At 38.1% G+C, this 26794-nt stretch overlaps 4 protein-coding genes across 4 annotated transcripts in view; 2 read left to right on the top strand and 2 right to left on the bottom strand.

Moving 5' to 3' along the window:
- Positions 1 to 954: 954 nt before the first annotated feature.
- Positions 955 to 2946, bottom strand: PCOAH_00026780 (Chaperone DnaK; the record flags this gene model as incomplete). The annotated part of the gene is made up of 1 exon (XM_020059483.1): positions 955 to 2946. The coding sequence occupies one exon, from the start codon at positions 2944 to 2946 to the stop codon at positions 955 to 957; it is 1992 nt and encodes a 663-aa protein (XP_019915172.1).
- A 3044-nt stretch (positions 2947 to 5990) lies between these two features.
- On the bottom strand, positions 5991 to 10509 carry PCOAH_00026770 (Uncharacterized protein; the record flags this gene model as incomplete). Its single annotated transcript, XM_020059482.1, has 2 exons — positions 5991 to 10072; positions 10221 to 10509. The coding sequence occupies 2 exons, from the start codon at positions 10507 to 10509 to the stop codon at positions 5991 to 5993; spliced, it is 4371 nt and encodes a 1456-aa protein (XP_019915019.1).
- Positions 10510 to 13984: 3475 nt separating this feature from the next.
- On the top strand, positions 13985 to 14841 carry PCOAH_00026760 (Uncharacterized protein; the record flags this gene model as incomplete). The annotated part of the gene is made up of 3 exons (XM_020059481.1): positions 13985 to 14134; positions 14535 to 14606; positions 14710 to 14841. Coding segments are annotated over 3 exons (354 nt in total), but the record flags the coding sequence as incomplete, so codon positions are not given.
- A 2395-nt stretch (positions 14842 to 17236) lies between these two features.
- The window catches only part of PCOAH_00026750 (SICA antigen), a gene marked incomplete at both ends in the record, with an annotated part of 28710 nt that continues 19152 nt past the window's right edge, over positions 17237 to 26794 (top strand). Inside the window, 9 exons of the mRNA XM_020059480.1 lie at positions 17237 to 17311; positions 17440 to 18199; positions 18929 to 19026; positions 19180 to 19800; positions 19970 to 20638; positions 20798 to 21461; positions 21626 to 22768; positions 23896 to 23942; positions 24230 to 24838. Coding sequence (XP_019914753.1) covers positions 17237 to 17311; positions 17440 to 18199; positions 18929 to 19026; positions 19180 to 19800; positions 19970 to 20638; positions 20798 to 21461; positions 21626 to 22768; positions 23896 to 23942; positions 24230 to 24838 — 4686 coding nt within the window. The remainder of the gene's footprint in view (positions 17312 to 17439; positions 18200 to 18928; positions 19027 to 19179; positions 19801 to 19969; positions 20639 to 20797; positions 21462 to 21625; positions 22769 to 23895; positions 23943 to 24229; positions 24839 to 26794) is intronic.

Here is a 26794-nt window from a genome sequence, read left to right as displayed (position 1 = left end):
GACTCACAATCACAGCCTTCCAGTTTTTATTTTTTTATAAAACTTCATTTATTTATTCATTTAAGATTATTCAAGTTCTATAATTAAAAAGTATGGAAAAAACTTGAAGCAAAAAAATAAGTGGAGCTCATGAACTGACGCTTTTACGGTGCGGACCTTCTTTGCGCATCCTAGGGAGCACTCCCATGCATATACACATATACGCATGTGCATACACATGTATGCATATGTGGCTACCTTCATGATGCTGGTCAGTGTCAATGGCCACTCACCTACATGCGCACGCTAACCGCAAGCGAGTGAAAACATGCAGTTCCTTTAACTTAAAACATTTTTAAAAATAAATATACGTATATGCGCGCATCGCTCATGTATACCCCCGTATACATATGAAATATTAAATGCACGTAGACACACAGGTGACATTTTGTCCCTTTCAGATGGGAGGCCAAGGCTTTTTCGTGTTCCACTTTCAAAGCAGTAAATACATACATATTTACATATAATTTACTTCGTGCTCTGTGGCGATTAAAGGGGACATAGGAAAAATCGCTTAAAAGGTGTACGCCAAAGGAAGGGATAAAATAATGCTTAACCCCTTCGCATTTTAAAAATAATCTGATGCATCAGTTTAGCGCACGTGGCGTGGTAAACGAGGAGCAATCGATTAATTTTAAAGTAGTACGGGCGTTTTCAAACGTGTTCCATTCGTTTTTGCGTGGCTAAAGGAAGCATATGCATATATTGCTCCCCAGCTCTGCTTACATTCAGGTGAAAAATGCTACACCTACCGTTCAGTTCTCAGCAAACACGAGGTGGATGAAAACGCGCTTGGACGTTGAGTGGTTCTGTTCAAAACATTGTTTAGGTTTTCACGTTCCGGGCGCAGTTCTGCGTGTTATATTTTGTCCTCCGCATCGAAGCATAACCACTTCATGAGCGCTCGGGTCGCCCTTACGCGTTATCTTTGCTCTCCTCCGTCTTGCTTTCGCTCTTGGGCTGTTCCTGCTGAGCACCCTGGGAGGCATTGTTCTTGTACATTTCCTGCGAAATGGCCCAGGACTTCTCCTGTAGCTGTTTCGTGGCGTCCTTAATTCCATCCAAGTCTTCAGTTGACAATTTCTCGCGCAGGGTGGTGATCCTCTGTCTTAGCTCATCCTTATCCGAATCGGAAATTTTGTCCTTGAAGTCGTCCAACTGCTTCTCCGAGCTGTAAATTAGTGTCTCTGCTTCGTTTTTGGAATCTGTCAGATTCTTTTTTTGTTGGTCCTTTTCCCTGTTCAGTTCAGCCTCTTGGACCATCTTTTCAATTTCTTCCTTGCTCAATCCGCCACTGCTCTGAATGGTAATTTGCTGCTTCTTGTTGGTCATTTTGTCAATAGCGGAAATGTTAATAATCGCGTTTGCGTCTACATCAAAGGTGACTTCAATTTGTGGGACTCCTCTAGGTGCAGGGGGAATTCCCACTAAATCGAATGATCCTAACATTTTATTGTCGCACGCCATTTCTCTTTCTCCTTGGAATACTTTGATACTCACCTGTGTTTGGTTGTCAGCTGCGGTGGAAAATATCTGCGACTTCTTCGTCGGGATAGTGGTGTTTCTGTTGATCAATTTGGTGAAGACTCCACCTAGGGTTTCTATACCAAGAGATAGGGGAATTACATCTAGTAGAAGCAAATCTTTTATTTCTCCTTTTAGTACTCCTCCCTGGATAGCTGCACCTAACGCAACTGCTTCATCAGGGTTGACACTCTTGGAGGGATTATTTTGAAATATCTGCTTTACCGTCTCTGATACCTTTGGCATTCTGGTCATACCACCAACTAGAATAATTTCGTTAATTTCATCTTTCTTCACATTTGCGTCTTTGATACATTTCTCACATGGCTCGATCGTTCCTTTTAACAAATCATGACATAGCTCTTCCAACTTTGCACGAGTCAACTTAATCTGTAAATGCTTTGGTCCCGTCTGGTTCGCAGTAATGAAAGGCAAATTAATTTCCGTCTGCGTCTTGCTGGACAGTTCAATTTTGGCTGTTTCAGCTGCTTCCCTCAACCTCTGTAAAGCTAGCTTATCATTTTTCAAATCGATACTTTCTTTCTTCTTAAATTCTTCTATAAAATATTCTAATATTCTCTGATCAAAGTCTTCTCCTCCTAAAGACGTATTTCCATTTGTCGCTTTCACTTCAAAAACACCTCCCAGAATTTCCAAAATGGAAACGTCAAAGGTACCACCTCCTAAATCATAAACGGCAATGACCTTCCCGTCGCTCTTTTCTAACCCAAATGCTAAAGCCGCTGCGGTTGGCTCGTTAATAATTCGAAGCACATCCAAACCTGCAATTTTTCCTGCGTCCTTCGTGGCTTGCCTTTGTGAATCATTAAAATAAGCAGGTACTGTGATAACAGCTTGATGTACTTTCCTTCCCAAATAATTCTCAGCTGTTTCTTTCATTTTTTCCAAAACGCATGCACCTATTTGACTTGGGGAATATTTCTTCCCCTGGGCCTCTATCCACGCGTCCCCATTTGGCGCTCTAACAATTTTGTACGGTAAATTCTTTTGTTCCTTTTTAGTTGCATCTTCATCAAATTTTCTGCCTATAAATCTCTTCGTTGCATATACTGTATTTTCTGGATTCGTTATTGCTTGTCTCTTTGCCACTATACCAACCAACCTTTGGTTATCATTCGTGAATGCTACAACGGAGGGGGTTGTCCTAAACCCTTCTGCGTTCTCAATAACCTTTCCTTGCTTTCCTTCCATAATAGCAACGCAACTGTTCGTTGTGCCTAAGTCGATACCTATGATATCTCCGGATGCTCTGTTCAAGTTCGTCTTGCTCGTGCATAGTTGTCGACTGTTATCCTTCAAAATGTTATTCTTCACACACCTTTCCAAAATTTTCACGATACTTTTCTTGTTTAGCGATGCCATTTTTACGGGGATCTACATGGGGAAAGGAAAAAATGTGAAATAGTATAACGCGGTGGGGATAATACGCACGAGCCTGCGCAACATCTGTAGAGGTGCAACGCATAAGAAGGGATATACCCCTACGCGTCCGATGCATCACTCGAAAAAATAAACAGATTAGGAACAAATTCGAACGCGATATGTGTGCTCCCCAGCTCTGGACGCGCAAAGCAAAACATACACTTTGTACACACCACGACCCACACCCCTCCGAACCAGTGACAGTTGTGCCGCTTCGCTCGATGTAGGCATGTACCGTGGGACACATAAAATATGTATTAAACTGTGTATTCGGTGTGAATAAGCTTACATGTCAAATACTCTATTTTTGTAGGAGAGGTTAAATTAGAAGCAAATTTACACGGAGAAGTACTTCGCGAAAAAGCTTTAATTTCGTTTGCGCAAAGGGGTGTGCCTACGTGAAGCTTAACACTTTTGGCCTTTAACTTTTTTTTTTTTTTTGCTTCTACAAGAAAGTAATCTGCAATTCGGATGGCTACGTTCCAAGAAGCATACACGCATATATAATGTACGTACAAATTTATCTATTCCGCTGGCATATGAATGTTGCCTGGGGTTCATGAAAAACGTGGGAGAGTTGGAGTGGGTAAATATAAATGCTCATGCATTTGTGTATAAATACGTTCATGCATACAATGTAGCTACGAAAATGTTGGTTAAAGGGACTACATGTAATTTTAAAAAAAAGTTAACAGTGAACACTTATTTCTTTTCGCAAAACTGTTCCTTGTAGCGTATATTTTATGAAATAAAAAATTCCTCTCTCATGTGATGCTACATGTATATATAAGTTGTACATAAGGCGCAAAAATACAATTTGTAAAATAAACGCAAAAACGCTCTACAAAATGGTACGGGGGCCTCAAAAAAAAAAAAAAAAAAATTAAATATATCTCTTTCGTGAGTTTAAGATGAATAAATACATGAAAGCGCCAAAATTTTAAAGTTCCTTGAACTTTTTTTCACTAATTTACAGATGTTGCGTCCCAGCTGATGCCACTTCTTCGAACCGCTTTACGCAGTAATATATACGCATATAAAATATGTACTTGTAAAATATGTACGTCATTACGGTACACCTATGTAGAGCCCACATAAGCGCACAATGTTTTTATATATGCATCATGCTATTTGCTCCTTTTTTTTTTTTGTGTGGATAAAATTCGAAAAAAATATACATTTTGGGGTGTATTCAAAATGGGTATATTACTTTTTGCTTGATTAAAAATTTGCATATAACGCATAACATGCTACACTCGATCAAATGTTTAAGCAAAAATGGGGGTGTTTTCTTTTCTACACAAAACAACATCCATAAGTGTTTATTTTGTTTTTATTTTTTTCTGTTCGAATGAAGCATATGCTGTGAATGTACGAAAAAAAGGGCCCTTCAACGATGTGCCTCGTGAAAATTTTCGCCCGACAAGGAACGGGGCTCTTCGTGCTACGACATGCAGTTTTGCCATGGCCCCATGTAGTTGTTATGCATAACTGTGCCATTGCATGTGCATAAGGGTTTAAGCGCCTCCTTTCATGCGAGCAAGCGTGCTGTGTATGCTTATAAGCACAGAAAGCACATTTACATATTTTGCACCTTTGACCGCATGAAAAAGGGTGAAAAGAGTCATTCCGGCAAAAAAAAAAAAAAAATAGCTATTTTTTCTTCCTTTAAAAAAAAAAAAAAAAAAACAGTAGATCCACAGATCTGCATACATTCCTCCAACTATTTTAGCCCCATGCTATTTTTTCCACCGGGCTATTAATTCGCAAAAGAGAAAGAATAACTTCGCAGCTTCAGTAGAGAAAATAACAAAATTATAGGCATTATATTTTCCTCCAAGCGTGTACGTACTACACATCTGTATTTACCGTTCACAGAGGATTTTACGCTTTTTCATTCCATAAGTGAAACTGTTGCACACGTGCGTGCAGATCTGCTTTGCGCAAAATTGTATTTATAGCTAGCTATTTTATTATTTTATTTATTTATTCACTTTTTCCCTTGCCGTTCATAATTTTTTACTTTGGCAACGCTGTTAAGAGGTAATGCAATCAATTTTTACGAGCTGCTTTTGTGGAAAAACATATTCCCATTTGCCGGATTACACTCTCTTTATTCGGAAGGATATATGTACCTATTCATTTTTACGATGTTATGGCAAAGAAGCTCAAACCTTTTTTTGTGTGCATGGGGTGGAGTACACACAAAATGGTGACATTCAATAAATTCGTGCGTTTTTGATTGACTTCATGCTCAGTGTGAACAAATGAAGGGTTTCACAATTCGTACACAATGATAGAACAACCGTGTGCATTTTCGCACTGTAGATATTGATGAGAGCCTCCTTTGTGTGTAAAATATGTGTCCTCAATAGGAGCAATTTATCCTTTCTCATTTATGAAAGGGGCTTATTCAGAAATGGCTCAATAACCTCGCAAACGGTAGGGTGGCCGCTCCAAAGGGGGCTTCTTAAAAAAAAACGTAAGGATTATTCTTCAAATGGCACTGGAAAGACTTAATTAAAGGGAGGGAAATCTCCGTAAATGGTTGTGCGAAAGGTGATACGCGGAACACACCATGCGTATGATATAAACATAGCTGCATGTAGACACGACAGCGCAGCTTCAAATTTTAAGCATCGTTAAAACTAATTAAAGAAAAAAAAATGAACTACATAGAGGGAGAGTCTAATTAACACAGCAAATAAAATACGATAAATTGGGGATGTATATTTTATGTAGCCATTTATCATACAGGAAACTGAAAAAATAAACAAATCATGTAAAAAGTGGGCGGTAAACTAATTCTTGATGAACTCTTAAAAAAGCGTATATAGCGGTAATTAAAAACGCGGGTAGTGGCTTTCCCCAATGGGAAATAATCTCCACGTTTTGCACAATTTCGCATTTTTCACAAAAAAAAAAAAAAAAAAAAAGAAGGAAAAAAACACAAATAAGTGGAATTCCATTCCGCTGCAACGTTCTCACGTTTTATGCAAATGAACATAAAACGTTTTACGGAATAATTCCAGGTTCATGTTATTTTTCATAATTTTATTCATCTTGTCATAAAAGGTGTCAATGTAATCGTATGTCCTCTTTTTATTATTGTTAAAGGTAACTTCCTTCTGCAGAATAATTTTCATCTTTTTTGTTACTTGAACTTTGTAATTTTTATCTACGAGTTGCATTTTAAGATTTTCATAAGATACTTCATAAATTTTGACGACCCCCGTTTTGTTCTTCAGTAAGTCATAGTTTGTGTCATTGGTAACTTCCGAATGAATTAAATAATGCACATTTTTATTTTTATTATCTAACGAAAGCATTAATCCAAACTTTATAATTTCATCATCGATAGGGACAATTTCGCGGTACCCATACTTGGACGTGGCCAGCACTACCTTGAAATATATGATGGAGTCATGGTAGTACGACAAGGGCAAATATTGTATCTCCTCTTTGGAAAAGTAGGAAACATAAAATTTGAAGTCAATTCCGTACATAATTGAGTTTTTATATTTGGAATGGTACACCGTGTACACCTTCAACTTTTGGAAGAAATAGTACTCCTCCTCATATTTTTTGATTAAAAAGTTGTTAAAAAAGTGATAGTCCTTGGGGTTGTCCAGAAACTGCTTCAAGTGGGCACTCTTTAGGTCGTCTGCGATTTTGGACTTGGGTAATTTGAACACTTCGTCTTTGAAGATCCCCAGGTACACGAATAAAATTTTTTCACTTGGCTTGTGGCTTACCATGTCGCTTTGTTTGCCGTCCGTTTTACCGTTCGCATGGTCGACCGCCTTAATCTCCTCTGGGGTCCCCTTCTTCATTTGGCTCCGGATGTGTCTCTTCATGCAGCCATAGTAATCCTCCATCGTGCACGTCTTTATCTCACTCATCTGCAAATTCAAGATCTCGAAATAGGGATAAATGAACGTCTCCACATTGACACCCTTTGACTTCATAATCAAGTAATCATTTCCATACATCGCATCGTAAAAGAAATTCCTCTCCTTATTTTCTTCCTTCTTCTTTTTGTGTATTTTCAAAGCTTTTGCAAGATATTCCATGTCTGGCACGGCATAAAAAAACTTTTCCTTAACCCTCTTTAGAGAATCTTCATAACTTAAGTTTTGAAAATCTTTGTATATTTCTTCCAACTCTTCTTCTCCTATTTCGTAAACGTCAATTACTTCTACGTCCTTTCTCCCCACAATGTCCTTTTTATTTTCGCTGCACTTGTTATAGAGGCTATTAATAATTGGTATTCTCCAGAGGTACTTCATACTTGCGCTCTGGAAAATGGACAAATTCTCTTTATTTTTTTCGTTAATTTGGTCATCATATTTTCCTGAACTTTTGTTTCCATGGGTATTATCATGTTCATCGTCATAGTTGTCATCATCGCCATCGTCTTCCTCACCATTGTCATCATCCTCAACCTCCTCGTCGTTTTCATCATCTTCGTCATCCAGGTCACCCTCCTCCATGTCGTCCTCCCTGCTTTCCTTTTTCCTTTTTTTCTTTCTGCGTTTCTTATGCTTCATTACGTCGTCCTCCTTGGGATCCTTCCCGCCGTCCTCATTACTTTCCTCTTTACCTTCCTCTTTATCATCCTCCTTATCATCGCCTTCACCATCCTCTTCGTCACCCTCTTCAACTTCCTCCTTATTTTCCTCCACTTCGTCCTCTTTTACTTCCTCTTCAGCTTCCCCCTTCTTATCTCCACCTTCTACAATATCGCTTCTGCTCATTTCAACCTGAATAAACTTATCATCCATGCCAAAGGACTCCTCTTTTTGTTCCCTTTCGCCTTCGCTCTCCTTTTTCACTTCAACTTCATTTACTTGTTCGCCCGTATGTTGCTGCTCACTTTCGAGTCCATCTGCATATTCCCAGCTTCCTCCCCCTACTTTTTTTTCATCCCCCATCTCACCCTTATCATCGTCCTTATTTACCAACATTACCTCCATTTCATCCGCAAAAAAGGCATCTTTCTTTACTTGTTCCCCCCAAGGCATTGTTTCTACGTCGTTTTCAAAATCGGTTTCTATCTCAATCTCCGGTTCTGCTTCTTGGGTTACATCTAATTCGGCGTTGGCCAATTCTTTTTCGAGCTCCGCGTCTAATTCAGTGTCTATATCGTTTTCTAGTTCCTTTTCTTGCTCGCTGAATGGTCCGTCTTCCACAGCAGTGTTCGTCCCCTCTTCGTTGTCGTTCCACAGGTCGTGTCTGATTATCCCTATGTCGTCAACCGGGGATGAGGCCACTAGGCCTTCTGCTTCTTCATCTAGGGTGATGGCCGCTACGCCCTCTGCTTCTTCACCAGGGGATGTGACTACTGTCACCTTTTCTTCTCCCTTGGGTTCGTCAGGAATGGTAACCTCTATTTCTTTGCTTTCCCCGGGCTCTTCGTTCGCCCTGACTTCTCCACTGGGTGACTTCCCCTCAGGCTCCTCCTGTTGTTCCTTCTGGTGTTGTTCCTTCTGTTGTTCCTCCGTCTGTTGTTCCTCCGTCTGTTGTTCCTCCGTCTGTTGTTCCTCCCTCTGTTGTTGTTCCTTCTGCTGTTCTTCCTTCTGTGGTTCCTCTGTCTGTTGTTGTTCCTTATGCTGTTCTTCCTTCTGTTGTTCCTCCGTCTGTTGTTCCTCCTTCTGTGGTTCCTCCTTTTCCTGCTCCCCCTTCATCTCATCTTCAGCGGTCTTAATCGGGAAGCTGAGAATCGCACCGATGCTTCCGCTCGCAGGCGAGTCGAAATTCTTCTCGAAGGAGTAAATATACTTGTTAAAGTAAAAAATAGGGTTTTTAAAAAGATTTCTAACACTAGAAATGTACCTTTTAATGGTGGGTTTGAAGACATAATAATCCACAGTCGTGTTGATGCTTTCCTCCATTTCGTCCGTGTACACCTGTATTTCTTTATTCGGATCCCCCGGAGAAATTTTACTTTTGACGTCTTCATATTCCTTTTCCTTAATCCAGTACTCGCTGTCAAGTTTCTTATCTTGGAGGAATATTTCATTAACAGTGTTATCAATTTTCTGCTTATCTATATGACTGAAATTGTTCTGTTCGTAGGTGGTGCTGTTGAGCATTTGTTCGTATTTGGACGTTTCCATAAAGTCCAAATTGACAAAGTTAAAGTTATCTGTCGACTTGGAGTCGATGTTAATTTTGCAAGGCTCCGGAACTTCTATCATCTTGTCCAGGGAGAAATCGATGTACTCTTCATTGTACAGAAAAATCACATTTACATCCTTTGAATATTTATTGTTGAGCAAATGCATGATGGATCTTATCGTTTTGGTGGGGTTTTGGAAGGTTAAATATTTGCTCATATTTATAAAGGCAATTTTATCTTCCTCAAGTTTTTTCTTGGATCGATCTATATGTTCATTAATATCATCTAAATTAAAGTCAATGTTGGATTTAATTTTTTTTAATTTTCTCACATATTCTTCATTTTCAGAATTTACCCATTCGTTAAATTCGTGGACCTTTTTATTTATCAAGTTGTCGATTTTTTCATTTGTTCTGTTCATATCAGAAATCATGTAAAAAATGCTCAGAATAATTTTCTTGTGCATCTTCGAAAGGATCCTAGCATTTCTTTCCATATACTTTTCGATTTTCTTCTGATACGTTTTGGTTTGTCTGTACATGCATACGTACTCCACTAGTGCATTTTTGATGATGGCGTTTAATTCGTTTCCGTACTGTACCATCATATCGTAGTAACTCAAGCTTTTGTTCGTATGCTTTAAATTGTAGGACATATCTTCAAAATATCGAATGAGGGGCAATACCGTACCCGACTTCTGCGTCATTGTTTTTTTAACCCATTCTTTCGTATTTTTAATTCCGTCAAATGTGCCATTAATTTCCTTGTTCAGCTCGTCTCTCCTTTTTAGCAACTTCCCTATTTCGAAAATGTAGTGCTTCAGTTGGTTTATTTCTTTGTAAAATCGGGCGTAAAAGTTACTATCGATATCTTTGAAGGCGTTTGCTATGTAGTCCTTGTCCGCGTATTTATCGCAGTTTTCACTGTTTGCGACTTCGTTTAGGCCTGCGAAAAGGGGAAGAGGAAATGGATCCATGGATGGATGCACACTCAGATGGGCATGCACTGTGGTGTGCAGCTTAAACTGTGGGTGCAGGCTCCCCCCACACCTCAGTGATCATGGTAAAACCACCGCATGGTCACGAAACATTACAGTAGTCCTTAAAAGAGGAATACATAAAATTATAATTATGCCTGTCAAAGTTGTACTTCTTGAACTGCAGATTCTTCATCTCGTTATTCTCATCCTCGATCTTGAAATCGTCGACACTGTTTTTAAATATCTTCTCGAACATACCCATGACATCATTGACGTTAAAGTTGTAGTTTAAGATGTCTATCAAACTTTTGTTTAGAAGCTTGTCGGGCACTTTGGACGGTAGGTCTTCCGATTTTCCGAGCAGGAAGACGACGTGCAGGGCAAATACAATGAGTGCCCACATTTTGTTGTCGCGTCGTGAACAGTGCATGAGCACCGCTCGAAAAACAGATAGGGCAATAATGGAACAAGGTGAAAGATAAATTTACATGAATAAATTACTGATTTTAGGAAATTACGCTCTTCAGGAAGAGCTGTGTTTTCTTTTTTTTCCACGTATCATTCCTTTTAAAAGCCTTCATTTTGCAATTCCTATTTTGTTTTCCTCTGGCAAGTCGAAAATTTGTTCACAGCTCAACGCGGTTCCCACAAAAACGTGCGGCGAAAACGGGAATGTGTCATAGTGGGCAAGTGCGAGCATACACAGAGGTCGTTGTATGCACGTGAAGAAGAACCAACGTTTGGGTTGTTGCGCAGATGCCCTGGGGGATGGGTGGCTGGCCAGATGGGGCACGCTGCCTTCACGCGAGGTTGAGTAATTCCGAAGGAAATTATCCTGCGCCGGGCTGCTCTTAGCCGGGTTACCCCTCGCCTGCTTTCCCCGCTCCTCCTGATCGGGTAACCTCACTCAGACTCGCGCAAGCAGCTTAACCCAGCGTCACGCTTCCCCCCTCGAGCACTTCGCAACCTCATTCGTCTCTTTCACATACTCTAGAGAAGCCCCATTACGCGAAAAACGCTTCTCCGCAAAAGTGGCTACAATGGCTCCTTTGCATCTCGGAAGAATAAACGCGGGGAGGTCATCAAGAATTAGGGAATAATTTCAATCCGCAAGTTCATCAAGAAGTGTTCCCCATTTACTTGCTGTACGAACTTGAGGAAAGATTGAAACAGGAGAATGCCTTTTTATGAGCATTCGTTTTACATCCAACGTTCGCGTACCTGCAAGCATGCGTAGCATATAGTGCGCACGCGGTATTGCTAATTATTCGTTCACTTATCTCGCATCCGCACCAGCTATTGTATCAGCATTCGTATTATCACCCGTTCATTTATATCGCACCCTTAGGCCGGGACTACAATCACCCATCGAGCGAACGAACCGTCAGTCGGTTTCCCCCTTTGTGCTCACCCTTTCGAACAAATGGTAAGAGGTTAAAGCTTTGCAGCGTGTTGTATATGGTTTGCAAGGGTTTTTAGAAAGAAAAGAAAAAAAAAAAAAAAATGCACATATTGCACGGCGTGCTTATATGCAAGGGCGCTGCCCGGACCTTCTCCACTTCACTGCGTTGACCATGAAGGGTGACAACAAACACGACTCTAGTGCATGCTAAATAATTTTGTTTCAACAAAGGGAACTCCTTAAGAGTAAAATATTTACGCAAATTTACTTTGCAGAATGTTTCATAAATTTATATAAGCAGATGTGAAAAAAAAAAAAAAAAAGGAAAAAAAATATATATATAGAAAAAGCGAAAAAAACAAAAAGTACACATGCGTAAAAACTATATCAACTTTGTGTATACAAATATAAAACTATATATATGTCAAACTGAACAAATTTCATGAAGAAACCCTGTTTTGAGGAAGGCAGAAAAATGCCACAAATTGATAGACGTGGATGACACTATTAAAAGGGCTACAATTTTTGTAGTGTTCTTGGATCGAGCATTACACGTAATTATGTTCATTTTTTTTTTTGAAACTTTAAAGAGAAGCAGTGCGGACACGCTCTTTACAAAATTTTATGCGACAAACTGGGAAGATCTTTTTGCGTAGTGTAAAGAAAAAAAAAAAGAAAAATAGTCAAAATAAATGCATATATCACAGAAAGCATTGATGAATTTTGGTTTAATGGAAATTCATGATTAGACATCTAATATGAGCCATGTACATTTGATATGCGTAACAAGCATGGCGCGCCTAACCCGCTTGATCTACTGAAAATGTTCACCATAGCAGTAAGGTTTATAATATGCTCGGAAAAATATAAAAAATTAGCACTGATAAAATAAAATAAAAAAGGAAGGAAAGAGGTCCTGTTCCTCTTCTTCCACATCCTTTTCTTCCTTATATCCCCCTTCCTTCCTTAGACATTCCTTCACCCTTAGATAATTCCTTCTAACCATTTTCTTTTAACCCCCAAACCCTAAACCCTTAACCCTAAACCTTTAGCCTTAAAACCTGAACCCTAAGCCCTAAAACCTAAAACCCTAAACCCTGAAAGCCTGAACTCTGAAAGCCTGAACCCTGAAAACATGAACCCTGAAAGCCTGAACTCTCAAAACCTCAACTCTGAAAGCCTGAACTCTGAAAGCCTGAACTCTGAAAGCCTGAACTCCGCAAACCTGAACTCCGAAAGCCTGAACCCTGAAAACTTGAGCCCTGAACCCTAAACCGTGAACCGTAAACCCTGAAACGTAAATCCTGAACCCTAAACCTTGAACCGTAAACCCTGAAACCCTAAAACCCTAACCCTGAATGCTAAATCCTAAAGCCCAAAAACTTAAATATAAACCCTAAATCTTAAACTCTAAAACCCCACCTCTCAACCCTAAAACAATTAACCCTAAAGCCTAAACCCTAAATCCTAAAATCCTAAACCCTAAAACCTAAAATCCTACACTCTCAAAATCAAAACCCTAAAACCTAAAATCCTAAACTCTCAAAACCAAAACCCTAAACCCTAAAACTGGAACCCTAAACCCTGAACCCTAAATCTAAACTATAAAACCATAACCCTAAATCCTGAAAAGATAACCCTAAACTCTCAACACCAAGCCCTAGACCCTGAACACCAAAGCCTAGACGCTCAAAACCAAGCCCTAGACCTAAGAAACCGAAAGCTAGAACCTGAGGCCTGAACCCTAAGTGCCGAAACATAAACCCTGAACTTTAAACAATAATCCTTAAACCCTGAAAACTAAACCCTAAATCCTGAATCCTAAACCTTCAAATTCCTGAACTCTAAACCTTAAACGCTCAACCCTAAAACTCTAAACCCTGAATCTTAAACCCTAAACCCTAAACACTCAAACCTAAACCCTGAACACTTGAACCCAGAAATCTAAATCCTGAAAACAAAACACTAAACCCTAAACCTAACCCTCAACCTTAAGCCGTCAACTGTAAACCCTGAACCGTAAAACTTCAACCATAAAACCTAAAGCCTACACCCTGAACCTTAACCCCTAAACCCTCAAACCTAAATCCTAAACGCTGAAACCTAAAACCTGAGCCTTGTACCCTAAACCCTAAACGCACCTACTACCCTACCACCGGACACCCCACCACCCACCTAACAACCCACCTATCACCTAACAATCTTCCACCGAACACCTAAGGACTTTCCTGCTAACAACCCCAATACTAAACCCTACACTCCCTTGCTTTACTGTCATTGCTTCACACTTATCACATTCGTGCCCAACCATCTAACACCTACCACCTTCAACCTAACACCCAAATTTGCATCCCTCTGCACACTTGCCTCAACGTACTTACTTCCACCCCTAACAACCTTCCTTCCATCCTTATGCTCACCGTGTGCGCACCATTTTCTTATTTATTTGCTTACCATTTACCTCCTTCCCTGCAGTGTGAACAACGACAACTTCGGCTACGAGTACAAGGAGAAGGCAATCAGGAAAAGGCTTTCGAAGGAGCAGAGCTATAAAAATTTGGACAGTCAAAACGGGATGAGCAAATGGACATGCAGGGACAAAGTCCCCTTTAACTGTGCAATTTGGGTAAACGAGTGGCAAGCACAGGCAATAGAGAGGCATGGAAAGCATGGCGGGGGGAGGTCATCCCCATCAAATGGTACTTACTCCTCCGTGCAGTTTCCCACGTTGCGACATCCCACATAGGGTGACATTCCACATGGTGACTTGCTCCTTTTTCACCCTCCCCTTAATGCCACATGAAATAAAACCCAAGTGCAGTTCACGCTTCGCAGAGCTGGAAACAAACAGAATGATGCGCAAAGTAGCGCATATGGGTTGCATATCCCCCAAGTGATGTCTAGCCCACTTGTATATGCACACTTCTCTATGTATATATCCACCCATACGTACACACTTTTTACCCCCTTCTGAAACAGAAAAAGGAAGAGCTGAATTTTTTCCTTTCCCTGTACCTTCTGTAAAGCGATTTGAAGATGATTGGGAAGGTTACAAATGCAGCAAATCTGAGAGGGGGCGATTGAACACTGTGTGCAAAGTTATCCCAAAGTGGGGGAAAATAATAAAAAGCAGGATAACTGAATTGTAATAAATTCCTCCTTTTCTTACGCTCTTCCACCTTCCCCTCCACTCCTTTGCAGCACAACTTGGAGGATTTTTTAAACCATGAAGACCAGAAGCGGCGCCACAGAGTCCCCATGCTGTGGCTGCACGATAGTACGGCGGCCTATTCGACTTCAAAAACAATAGGCGAAGGAATACAACATAAATGAGATCATGCAAAGGGGGCCGGCAAACGGAGTGATATGGTGAGCTCTATCACAAATAACCCCTATCTTCCTTTGTAGAAGACACTTATTTGAAGAAACTCCTCACAATTAGGTGACCAACCGCACGAACTGACTCCCCACTGCTGCGGAATACCACATCGTACCACATCAACTGTGATGTTTTTGGAAAAGTGCTCCCCAAGGCTTATTCCCTTTTTCAAGAACACCGTAGTCAGAGGCTAACATCCGTTGGGAACTATTCATTTGCATAATCCTACGCATTCACCGGATCGCAGTAAGCCCTACCTTTATTTTATAATTCCATTGGACTTATTCCCTCGTGTTCATTACTTATGCATGTCTCTCGCTTAACCTAAGCTACTCATCCAACTGTGTATTTATTTTATTTCTTTTTTTTCGTCTTTTATCATAACTTCCTTTTAGTATTACTATAAGAACGAACATTTCTTTTAGAGTAGTTATAGTTAGTACAGGTGGAATAAGAAGGGTTAAAAAATGAAAGAACCTACTACACCATTCTACACATTCTCGCTTCCTTCCTTTCCCTTCCCTTCCTATGTACAATTGCATTCTCCCTTAATAAAGGAGGAATTATCTAACTTCTCTTCTTTTTTCCTTCTTCCTTTTTCTTATTTGATCTCTTCTTTTCTCTAAAATTTTACACTTTTTTTCTTATTCTTTCTCTCTCCCTTTCTCCTTCCTGCTTTTTCCTCTAGAAGGAATGTAAGTGTACATGGGAAGGAGGGAAGTTTGTTTTATATGTAAAAAAAAAAAAAAATTTTAAAAAGAAAAAAAAGAAAAATTTTAAGGAAAAGAAAAATTAAAAAAAAAGTTTTAAGGAAGAAAAAGAAAAAAAAAGAAGTATAAAAAAAAATAAAAAAGAAGAAGGTGAATAATTCGTCCCTCTTTTTTTTTTTTTTTTTTTTTTTAAAGAAAGAAGAAAGAAAAAAAGAAGAATGGAAGTGAAGAAAGAAAGAAAACGTGGATAATTCCTCCCTCTTCTTTTTTCCAAAAGAAAAGCGGAAAAAAAAAAAAACAAAAAAAAAGCAAAAAGGAATAAAAGTAAAGAAAAGAAAAAAAGAAAAAAAAAAAAGAAGAAAAGAATGAAGAAACGTAATTCCTTTCCTTCTTCCTTTCTTTCTTTTTCATCCTTCCTCTTTTTTCCTTCCATTCTTCCTTATTAAAAGGAGAAAATTCTCCAAAAAGAAAAAGAAAAAGATTTTCTAATCTCTTTTTCTTTCTTTTTATATATTCTCTTCTTTAAAAAGAACAAAAAAAAAAAAAGAAGGAAAAGAAGATTGAAGGAAAAGAAAAATAAAGAAAAAAAAGGAGAAAAGAATGTGGGAACCCTAATTCCTTCCCTCCTTCTTCCTCTTCTTTTCCTTTAGGAAGAATGTAGTGCATAAAGGAAAATGCAAAAAAAAGGGGAGTACATAGGTAGAAGATATAGGAAAGAAGGAGGCAATGTTTGTTTTTCTCTCTCTTTCATTTCTTCTTAGGAATGTGCAATGCATAAAGGAAGAAGAACGGAAAATTGTTTTCCTTTTTAAAGGAAAAAATAAATTTTTAAAAAAAGAAGAAAAAAAAAAAAAATGAACAAAAAGAACAAAAAAAAAAAAAAAAAAGAAAAAAAAAAGAAGGAAAGAAAAGAAGGAAAGAAAAGAAGGAAAGAAAAGAAGGAAAGAAAAGAAGGAAAGAAAAGAAGGAAAGAAAAGAAGGAAAGAAAAGAAGAGAAAAGTAAAAAAAAGAGAAAAGAAGTAAGGTGAATAATTCCTCTTCCCTCTTTTTTTTTAAAAGAAAAGGGAAATAGAAAAAAAAAAATAAAAGAAAAAATTGGAGAGAAGAAGAAGAAGAAGAAGAAGAAGGAGAGAATAACCTACCTTCTTCTTCTTCTTCCGTTCTTTTTTTTGGGGAAGAATGCAGGTGTATAACGAAGAGAAGGAAGTTTAAGCAATCTTTTCTTGGAAAAGGAGATTAGAAAAAGGAAGGAAAAAAAAAAAAGATGGGTAACTCTTCTTTTTTCTTAGGAATAATGCAATATATATAAGGAAGAAAGAATGGGAAGGTTGTTTCTGACTGCATTCCTTTTCCACCTGGTTCAGAGAGGAAAATTCTATAATAAAGGAAGTACGGAAAGCGGATGCAAATGTATTGTATGTATAAGTAGAATAGTAAAAGGAGATTACTAATATTAAAGGAAGAATGAAATATCATACAATAAGTTAGAAGAAGTAATGGAAGAATATAGGAATGGCAATATGAATAATGAGAAATAAGGACAGGAGCTCGGAGAGCACCTAAATATTGAAATATGCATACATGAAGGAATAGTCCTCCAAGTACTATTGGACATATATTTTATAATATTTTCAGCACCATGGACAAAGTTATAAGGAAATTTATAGATAAATGGTTCAGGGATAGACAAAGATATAAACCGGACATAGTAGACGTAAGGAATTATCATCATAAAGGGGAACTGAGCATGTGTCCTAAATTACTTATACTTTCATGTAGATATTGGAAATATGAGTAATAGAAATATAACGTACGCTTTTCTAATTTTTATATAAAATTTAGGCGGAAATATGGAAAAGAATGGAAAGAATTCTAAAATCAATAAAGAACTACATGTGGGTTGAATTGAAGGATATACAAGACATGTGTGAAGAAAGTATGTATGAGAGTACCATAGGGTTCCATAAAAATTGGAGCAAACCTTTATGTAAGGCCTTGATTAAATTAATGCTCTATATGAATGGATTTAACCAAACCTTGAAACCAATGGAAATTAAAGGAATGACGGATGAGCAGAAGGAGGAAGAGTTAATGTTAAGGTGTATAGTCGGGAATGTAGCTATAATGTCCATGTTTGAGGGTCACTGTCAATTAGAAGATATGTTAGTGCATGCTTCAGCAGCTACCGAATCATGGTTAAGTGCTTGGGATAGGAAGAATAGAATAGAACAATGTGGAAGTGTAAACTTTAAACATCAAAGAATAGGAACAAAATTAGTAGGGGAAAAAGTGAAAGAATGGATAGAAAAAAACAAAAACGCATTGGGCGACTATCAAAGTGTGAAGGGCGAAGAGAGGAACATATGCAATGTCGGTAGCAGTAGAATGAAGCCAAAGAGTGAGAAGGATGAACAGGAGAGTAAGGTGAAAAATGTAACAGGTTACAATAAAAAGGAGAGGCAGGAAGTGGAGGAAATAGTTAAAGAAGGGAAGTTCATATCCGAAGGTAATAAAGAAGAAGTGCTGGGGGAAGTGAAAAAGGAATTTCCAGAATTAGAGGGAACAATACAGGAGAAGTTAAAAGAACCATTACCACCACCAGGTAAATCCTATCAACGGATTACTCTATAACCAAATAAAAATAGTTAACAACGACAACAAAAAAGGGTGCATCCCACAATGGAAGGGTGGACACCACTACCTAAAGGGGTGGAGGGTGTACTTCCATACTACCACGCCTAAGCCTTCCATTCTAATACCACTCTAATCACTGTCCTTTCTTTTTTTTTTTTTTTTTTGTTTCTTTCCTTCGCCCTCTTTTTCTTCTTTCATACCTCCCCTAACAGAGAAAGAAGAAAAAGGGGGCGAAAGAAAGAAACAAAAAAAAAAAAGAAAAAAAAAAAAATAAAGAAAAAAAAAAAAAGAAAAAAAATAAAAGGGTTTAGGGTTCCGGGTTTTTAACAACAACAATGTGGCCTTATGTTCAGGTGTTTAGGAAGGGGTATACATCTAAGATGTGAATAGGAAAAAAAGGTAGAAAAAGAAAGATAGAAGAAAGAAGAAAAGAAAAAAGAAGAAAGGAGTGAAAGAAAGAAAGAAAGAAAAGGAAAGAAAAGGGAAAAAAAGGACGAAAGAGAAGAAAAAAAAGGACGAATGAAAAGAAGGAAAGAGCGAAATAGGAGGGGGGGCGGGGGAAAGTGTGTAGACAATATCATCATCCTACCACGTCCATCACCATTTCTACCATCATTACTGCCTTACCATTTTCTTTTATATATAATCATATATTTTTGTTCTTCCATTTTTTCCATTCCTTCCCTATATGCTGCAGAGACACCCTGTAACGAAGGTGACCAGTGTGAACGTGTAAAATGTGTAACAGAGAAATGGTTCACAAACAGGGATCATAAGGAACAAGACAAGACTTGGGTAAGGGAACAATAGTGCCCACCATTGCCAATGGCAGTACAACAAATAATGTGCTCCATATAAATAAAAAAAGAAACATGGGCCATAGGGCCCATGTATATATAATGAGTGAACACATATATGCCCCATTGCCCTGTTTCCTGATATTGACAGAGCACAATTAAGGATGACGTCGAAACTCAATGGAAGGACATCCTTGATGAAGTAACGAAGAAAAGTACAACTTTCGACAGTCGGTGCAACAAAACCAATTGGAATGATCCTAAAGTAACGGAGTCCGACAGATGGGCATGTACTTTTATAGTTAAGGGGTTAGAATATATTTATAAAATTAAAAAAGAGGAGGTAGGAGATAATTTGGAACAAAGTCAGAAGGCAAAAAAAGAGAAGGAACATTCAGATGACCAACTGTTTAAGCAGACAATGGCATGTGTTGCATTAAATATGTTCACACGAAAGTTAAAGGAACAGGCAAAACAGTTCCCGTGCCCCATAGAGGCAGGCATAAACCGTGCTTTTAGTGAAGGGCAAAAAATTAAAAATGATGCATGTGCGAATAATAATTGTGAGCTTTGTGAGATGAAGGACTATTCTAAGTGCGAAATAGCCAAAACAAAGATAAAAGAAAAAATAGAGACAATATTCGACGAGAAGAATAAAGAAATACAAAGAACTCTCACTACCATAAGAAATGCAAGTACCTTATGTGAACGTGCAAATTGTGTAGCACATAATTGGTTTAAAGACAGAGAAGTAGGTGGCAAACAAGACTGGGTAAGGAGTATTAATGATCATCACAACAGGAAGGGTCATTTCAATGGAATATATGCCTCATACATATGTTCTGGGAGTATGACGATAAGTCTTGCACGTACTTTAAGTATATACGTATTTCTTCTATTCTGCATTCTTCCTTCCTTATTTCCTTTTCCCTTCCTCTTAGTGTACATTTTGGAATAAGGACGTCAATAGTAGACTGAATGAATTGTCTAAAGCTATGACTGATAAGACTAAAGATGATAGTGAACTGTGCAAAGAGACTGCTAGTGGAAAGAATAACACAATGACAGAAACAGAAAAGAAAGCATGTAATTACATTGTTAAAGCATTAAAATATATATACGGTCTTCAAAGTTCGGGCAAGGATGTGAAAGCGAAAAATAATAGATTAACAAGTCAAACCAAATACTGTCTATTCCTGAATACATATGCAGATCTTCTCATAAAGGAAACAGAGGGGAGAACATGTCCTATTACAGAAGACAAAATAAAAGAAATGTTTAAAAAGGGAAATGAAAAGATGGATGAATGGTGTGTGGATAATGAGACTAATATGAATAATAATTGTGCTACTTGCACAAGGGAACCTGACCTAAATTGCACACTGAGCGTGGCGGATAATCTGTTTGATAAAGGAAAAAGTTCAAGTTGCCTGACATACAATGAGAATATAAAAGTGAAGTTGGATGAACTGCTCAAGGGGAATGACCAAATAACAACAACTCTATCTGATATAAATAATCTAAATAACTCCTTATGCAATCGCGTAAATTGCGTGACAAATAATTGGTTTAAAGACCGGAAAACTTCAGACACGAGCAAACAAACCTGGGTAAATGAACAATAATGTCCACTATAGTTACGGCCATTTTAGTGGACAGTGTACATTCTGCACATTTAAGGAAGGATGAATGTCTACGGGCGCTGTGGATGCACGTGGAACATACACATATGTGTGTTCTGTTAATCTTCCCTTTTTTTCTTTTCATAGTGTGTATTTTGGGACACGGACGTCAAGGGTAGATTGGAAAAATTGTCTACTGCTATGACCACTGACAACAAGGATACTGATAATCTATGCGAAGGCACGAATGGTGGAAGTAAAATAAAGACAGAAGCCGAAAGAGCGGCGTGCAAGTTCATTGTGAGGGGATTAAGGTATATTTACAATGTTCAAAAAGGGGATGGAAGTAGTGAAAAGGAGAAGAAGAAAGCTGAACATAACCAACAGTTCGATCGAACTATGTACTGCCTCCTACTTAATGCATACGCAAATAAAATGGAAAAACTAACGGAGGGGCGCACACCTAAATGTGATGTAGAAGAAGGCATAAATCATGCCTTTAGTAAAAGTATTGATATTAAAAATAAAACGTCTCCATGCCAGAATGAAAGTGATAAGTGCCCAGTGTGTGAAAGGTATAAGGAATATGCAAAGTGTAAAATGAACACGAATAAGGACCTTTGGAAAAAAGGGAGTTGCGACGAAGACAAAGATAATATAGGGAAGGTGGATAAATTGCTCGATGGAAAGAACAATGAAATTCAAACAACTCTAAATACCATATGTCCAAAACCATCACCCCCACCAAGGGTAGCAAGTGGATCAGACTGTGACGAAGAGTTGGATAAAGTATTAGAGGAAGGTGAAACGAGTAAGGAAGAACTATTCTACCAAAGTATTCCATGAAGTATATGGGAACATTATATAAGTACATGTTCCTACCTTTACATGTAAATATAGAGTAATAAATTAATTTGAAGGAACAGCGAATAAATTATACATGTATTACTTGGCACCCCTATATAGTTTCCATAGGTGAGTGGTTCACAAAATTAAACAACACACCGATTAAGGAGAACGGAGGGTATTATGATTGGGACTGGTGGGAAGCCTTATCAGCAATATGTACAGATACGAAGGATGAATTAGGTATAGAGTTAGATGCGGGAGGCCAGGAATTCTGTAAATTATTAATAAAAAACTTACTAATGACAACTGAAGGGAAGGAATTCAAGTGTGAGGAAGAAATGGAAAGATCAGCGAAGAAGAATGATTGCATTACAAGATGTGATCTTTTCAACCTATGGCTAATATATGTAAAGAATAATTGTAATAAAGAGGAGAGTGCTAAATATGTGTACAATGCAATGACTATTGTACATAATATTCTAAACAGTGGGAATAACAGTAGGAAATGCGAATTATGGAAAATTAAAGGTACCTATAGAAAAGACAAAGATATAGTATATCTAATTACTAACAGTCTTATGTGCAAGGCGAAAAAGAAAGAATTGGGAGAAATACATGGGAAAAATTGGTGCAAGGAAAAAGAAGGAAGGTATACTACAGTTGGGAATGTACCAATAATTATAAGGAATAATGTGGAAGGAGCAAGTTCTGAGGTGGGTGCGAGAATGGAGAAATCGGAAAATTTGGAGGAGCAAATTCAAAGGGAGTTGGAGGAAATGAAGACGGAGGTAAGAAAAGTAGAGGATAAGCATCCACACTTGAAGGAGAAGGTAGAACAGAAGGTTAAGGTAATTAAGATGAAGATGGAGAAGAAACGTAATCTAGGGCACTCACCCGCAGCATCAGGACAGAACAATGTTGCAAAGTCAGCACCTGCACCAAAGGAAGGAGGTAAGTCTGTAACTGTGAATTGTGATAACAAAGAAGCTGATGCTAATGCAAATATTGAAGCATGCTTCCAGGAACCTAGAAGTCCATCTGATACAGGTGATGAATTTGAAAAAATTTCAGCACGTGGAACCTTTTCCATTACAAATAAAGCTGCAGATACTACTATGACTGATGCAACTATTTCTACTACTTCAGTTTCTACCCCTACACACGCTAATAGTCAAACTCCAATTACCGGAACAGACACCCAAACTCCTTCTGGACATACTTCCGGCCCTGGTGCTCAGGCGGGGGCGGGTCCACATCCAGCAAAGCATGGTAAGTACAATTAAAGAATGAACTTTTCTTGTCTAAGTGTACATCCATAAGATGCATCTAAAAACTAAAGAGTAAAAGGTGAAAAAAAGAAAAAGAAAAAAATTTAATATTAGAAGAAAAGAAAAAAGTAAAAAAAGAAAAAAATTGAGCGAGAAAGGAAAAAGGAAAAAAAGAATAGGAAAAAAATAAGGTTTAGGTTTCCGCAGTTAGAAATGGTGGTCCAGGTTGTGGGAATTGAGGTTCAGGGTGCAGGAATTTCGCATTTTGGGGTGTGTGCATAGGATTTCATACTCAAGGGTGCAGGGTTTATGATTTAAGGTTTAGGGTTTAGCATTCAGGGTTCTGGGTTTATGGTGTGAGTAGGATTTCAGACTTAAAGTTAAGGTTCCAGTGTATAGGAATAATGGTTCGTGGTATGGGGAGTGATGTTTAGGGTGGTAGGATGTTAGGGGTTATACGTTGGTCGAAGGTGGAAGGAAGATTTAACGTGTAAAGAAGGATGATGTAAAAAAGGAAAGAAAGAAAAAGAATAAAAGTGAAAAAGGGGAAAGGGTAAAATAAAAATAAATGCGAAGTAAGAAGTATAAAAAATTACGACGTAACAAAATTAGGACGTAACAAAATTAGGACGTAACAAAATTAGGACGTGTAAAAGATTAGGACGTGTACAAGATTAGGACGTGTAAAAAATTAGGACGTGTAAAAAAATTAGGACGCGTAAAAAAAATTAGGACGCGTAAAAAAAATTAGAAGGTGAAAGAAGTGTAAAAAAGTAAAAAAAATTTAGGACGTAAAAAATTAGAAAGTGAAAGAAGTGTGCGCACCCGGAAAGAGTGCACATAAAGTAAAAAAGAAAGGAGAAAAATAAAAAAAAAAAAAAGGAAAAGAATTAAAAAGAAAAGAAAGAATAGTAATGAAAGAAAAGAAAGAAGGAAGAAGGATAAACTGAAGCACACCCTTCTCTCTTTTTTATTTTTTAGGTTCTTCTGGTACCGGTAGTACGGGAACTTGGAACCCAGGTTCTTCTGGTTCCGGTTCTACAGGAACCTCAAATCCAGGTTCACAAACCCAAGCACCAGCATCCCCCGTCTTTCCAGCTCGATCACCTCTTCCACCACCTCCAACAGGACCATCAACACAAACATTACCCTCACCTAAGAGTTCTCCAGCATCAGTAAGGGGTAATGGAAGCAGAGGTGCCCGAGGCATCCCTTCCGCTGTTCCTGTCCCACGTAGTACCAAGGAAGAAATCGCCCTTTCCGACCTTACCCCATACCTTCCTACCATTCCTATGTTCCTTGGTTTTTCTGCTATGACCTACCTCCTTTGGAAGGTAAAAACACCTCAATTTTAACCTCAAATGTACACATTTCGCACTTAGGTCAAAAGTAGTAATTCCTATTCTAAGAGCAACACTCAGCTCTCTAAAAAAACATTTTCCTTCTTTTTTTTTTTTTGCAGTATTTTTTCCTGGTCGGTAAAGGAAGAAAACGTCACAGAAGAGCTCATCACGTATCTGGTCCTCCAACTTTGGATGAACCACTCCTTGATCATGTGGACGACCAGGATGATGGTTCACATGAATATACCTTAGTAAAGGAACGAAGACAACCAAGATCTGTTTCAACAAAAACAAAGAGGTCAAAAAAACAGGGCGTTGGTCGCCGTGTTGGTCAACGTACCATTATTGATATTCATTTAGAAGTCTTAAACGAATGTCAAAAAAAGGACCTGCATTCGACGAAGGAAGACTTTTTTGAAATTTTGGTTCTAGTGTTTATGGGTTCTGAATTTATGAAAGAAGATTTTGTTCCTAAGGAAGATGTTCCAAGTTCAGATTGCGGGTTTAGGGAGGAAGTTTTTGTTCCTGAGGAAAAGGTTCCATGTTCAGATTCCGGGTTTAGGGAGCAATACATTGTTCCGATGGAAGAGTTTCCAAGTTCAAATTCCGGGTTTAGGGAGGAAGACTTTGTTCCTAAGGAGGAAGTTCTTAAGGAAAGTGTTACTGCGGAACAGATTCCAAGTTCAGATTCCGGGTTTACTGTGGAATACATTCTTCCTAAGGAGCAGGTTAAATGTTAAGATTCGTGGTTTAGGGTGTAGTAAATATTTTTTTTTTTTTTTCGTTTTGTATTAAATTGTTTACGTTCGTGTGTAATTAATATAAAGGCGGGAAAAAAAAAATGTTTTCTTCCCCACTTTATTTTGATTTATTGGGGATAATTTCTTCTTTATTGAAGGATTAAAATGCTTATTGTTTTTGTTATAAAATTTTGACTTCATAAATTTTTTTTTACCATTTTTAAATACGGAAATAATTTTTCGAAAATATCGGAATTTTTTTTTTTTGTAAGAACAATTTTTTTTGTAAGAAGACTCTTTTTTTTTGCGGAGAGGAGGAGAAGCGCATGTAAAAGGGATATTTCGCTAGAAATGGACAACTTTGCGCAAAAGAAAAAAAAAAAGCAGTGTAAGCCAAGCACCTCTTTTCTTTTTTTTTTTTTTCGTTGCTGCTTATTTGTTGCCTTTTTTTTTTAATTTTAGAAGGGTAGACTTAATTTTTTTTTTATTTTTTTTAATTTTAAATATTAGGAATTAATTCAATCCAATTTAATTCAATTTAATTTTTTTTTTTTTTTTTTTTTCCTTCCATTTTTATGTATGAATAACCCTGCATAAGGAAAAGTGCTCCAAACGAAGGGGGTTTGGAAAAAAGAAAAAAGGAAATGCTGACCTTTACAGGAAAGTATTTATATATTTAAAAAAAAAAAAGGGAAAAAAGGAATTATGAAGGTAAAGAAAACCTATAACAAAAAAAAAAAAAAAAAAAAATTTAATGAACATATTTTGGATCTTCAGCAAAAAGAAATTTAGCAACCAATCGAAATAATGGGAAATTTTTTTTCCGGCTCATATTAATTACACATTAGCATAAGCTCATTAGTACTATAGAAGAAAGTATAAGAGAATGAAAAGATGAAGGAAAGAAGAAAAAGGGAGGAAAGAAAAATAGAAAAGAAGGGCCTAAGGAGGAGGAATTCAAGGAAGGATTTAGGAGGAGGGGGGTAAGGTAAGGAGGAAGTAGGGAAAGGAAAGATTTGCTAGAATGAGGGGGTTAGAATGAAGGGTTAGCAGGAGAGGCTTAGAATGAAGGGGTTAGCAGGAGAGGGTTAGAAAGAGGGGGTTAGAAAGAGCGGGTTAGAAGGAGGGGGTTCGAAAGAGCGGGTTAGAAGGAGGGGGTTAGAAAGAGCGGGTTAGAAGGAGGGGGTTAGAAAGAGCGGGTTAGAAGGAGGGGTTAGAAAGAGCGGGTTAGAAGGAGGGGGTTCGAAAGAGCTGGTTAGAAGGAGGGGGTTAGAAAGAGCGGGTTAGAAGGAGGGGGTTAGAAAGAGCGGGTTAGAAAGAGCGGGTTAGAAGGAGGGGGTTAGAAAGAGCGGGTTAGGAGGATGGAATTAGAAGGAGTGGATTAGAAAGAAGGTGGAAGAAAGGTTGCTAATGGTGGCGGGAAGTTACTTGCTAAGGGAAAGATGCTTGTTAGGCGGTTTAAAATGAATGTGTTAAGGGTATTAGAACGTAGGGTATTTCGGGGTGTTAGAATGAACCGTTAGCGGTGTTACAATAGAAGGTTTAAGTGTGTTAGAATAAATCTGTTAGGGGTATTACGATGAAAGGGTTAGCTATGCTAGGATTCAGGTTTTAGGGTTCAGGGTTGAGGGTTCGGGGATTTAGCGTTCAGACTTTAGGGTTCTGAGTTTAGGGTTTAGGGTTCAGTGTTTAGAGTTCAGGGTTTAGGGTTCAGGGTTCAGGGTCTTTATTGTTTAGGATTTAGGTTTCATTTTTTAGGGTTTAGGGTTCAGGATTTAGGTTTTATGTTTTAGAGTTCAGGATTTAGGACTTAGGGTTCAGGATTTAGGTTTCAGGTTTTAGGGTTTTGTTTTAAGGGTTTATGGCTTAGGTTTAGAGTTCAGGATTAAGGGTTTAGGGTTTTAGGGTTTAGGGTTTAAGGATTCAGGGTTTAGGGTGCAGGGT

This window comes from Plasmodium coatneyi, chromosome 9 (assembly GCF_001680005.1).
Source record: "Plasmodium coatneyi strain Hackeri chromosome 9, complete sequence".
Taxonomy (NCBI): domain Eukaryota; phylum Apicomplexa; class Aconoidasida; order Haemosporida; family Plasmodiidae; genus Plasmodium; species Plasmodium coatneyi.
Note: the sequence above shows the minus strand (reverse complement) of the source record. Positions and strands in the feature narration are given on the sequence as shown.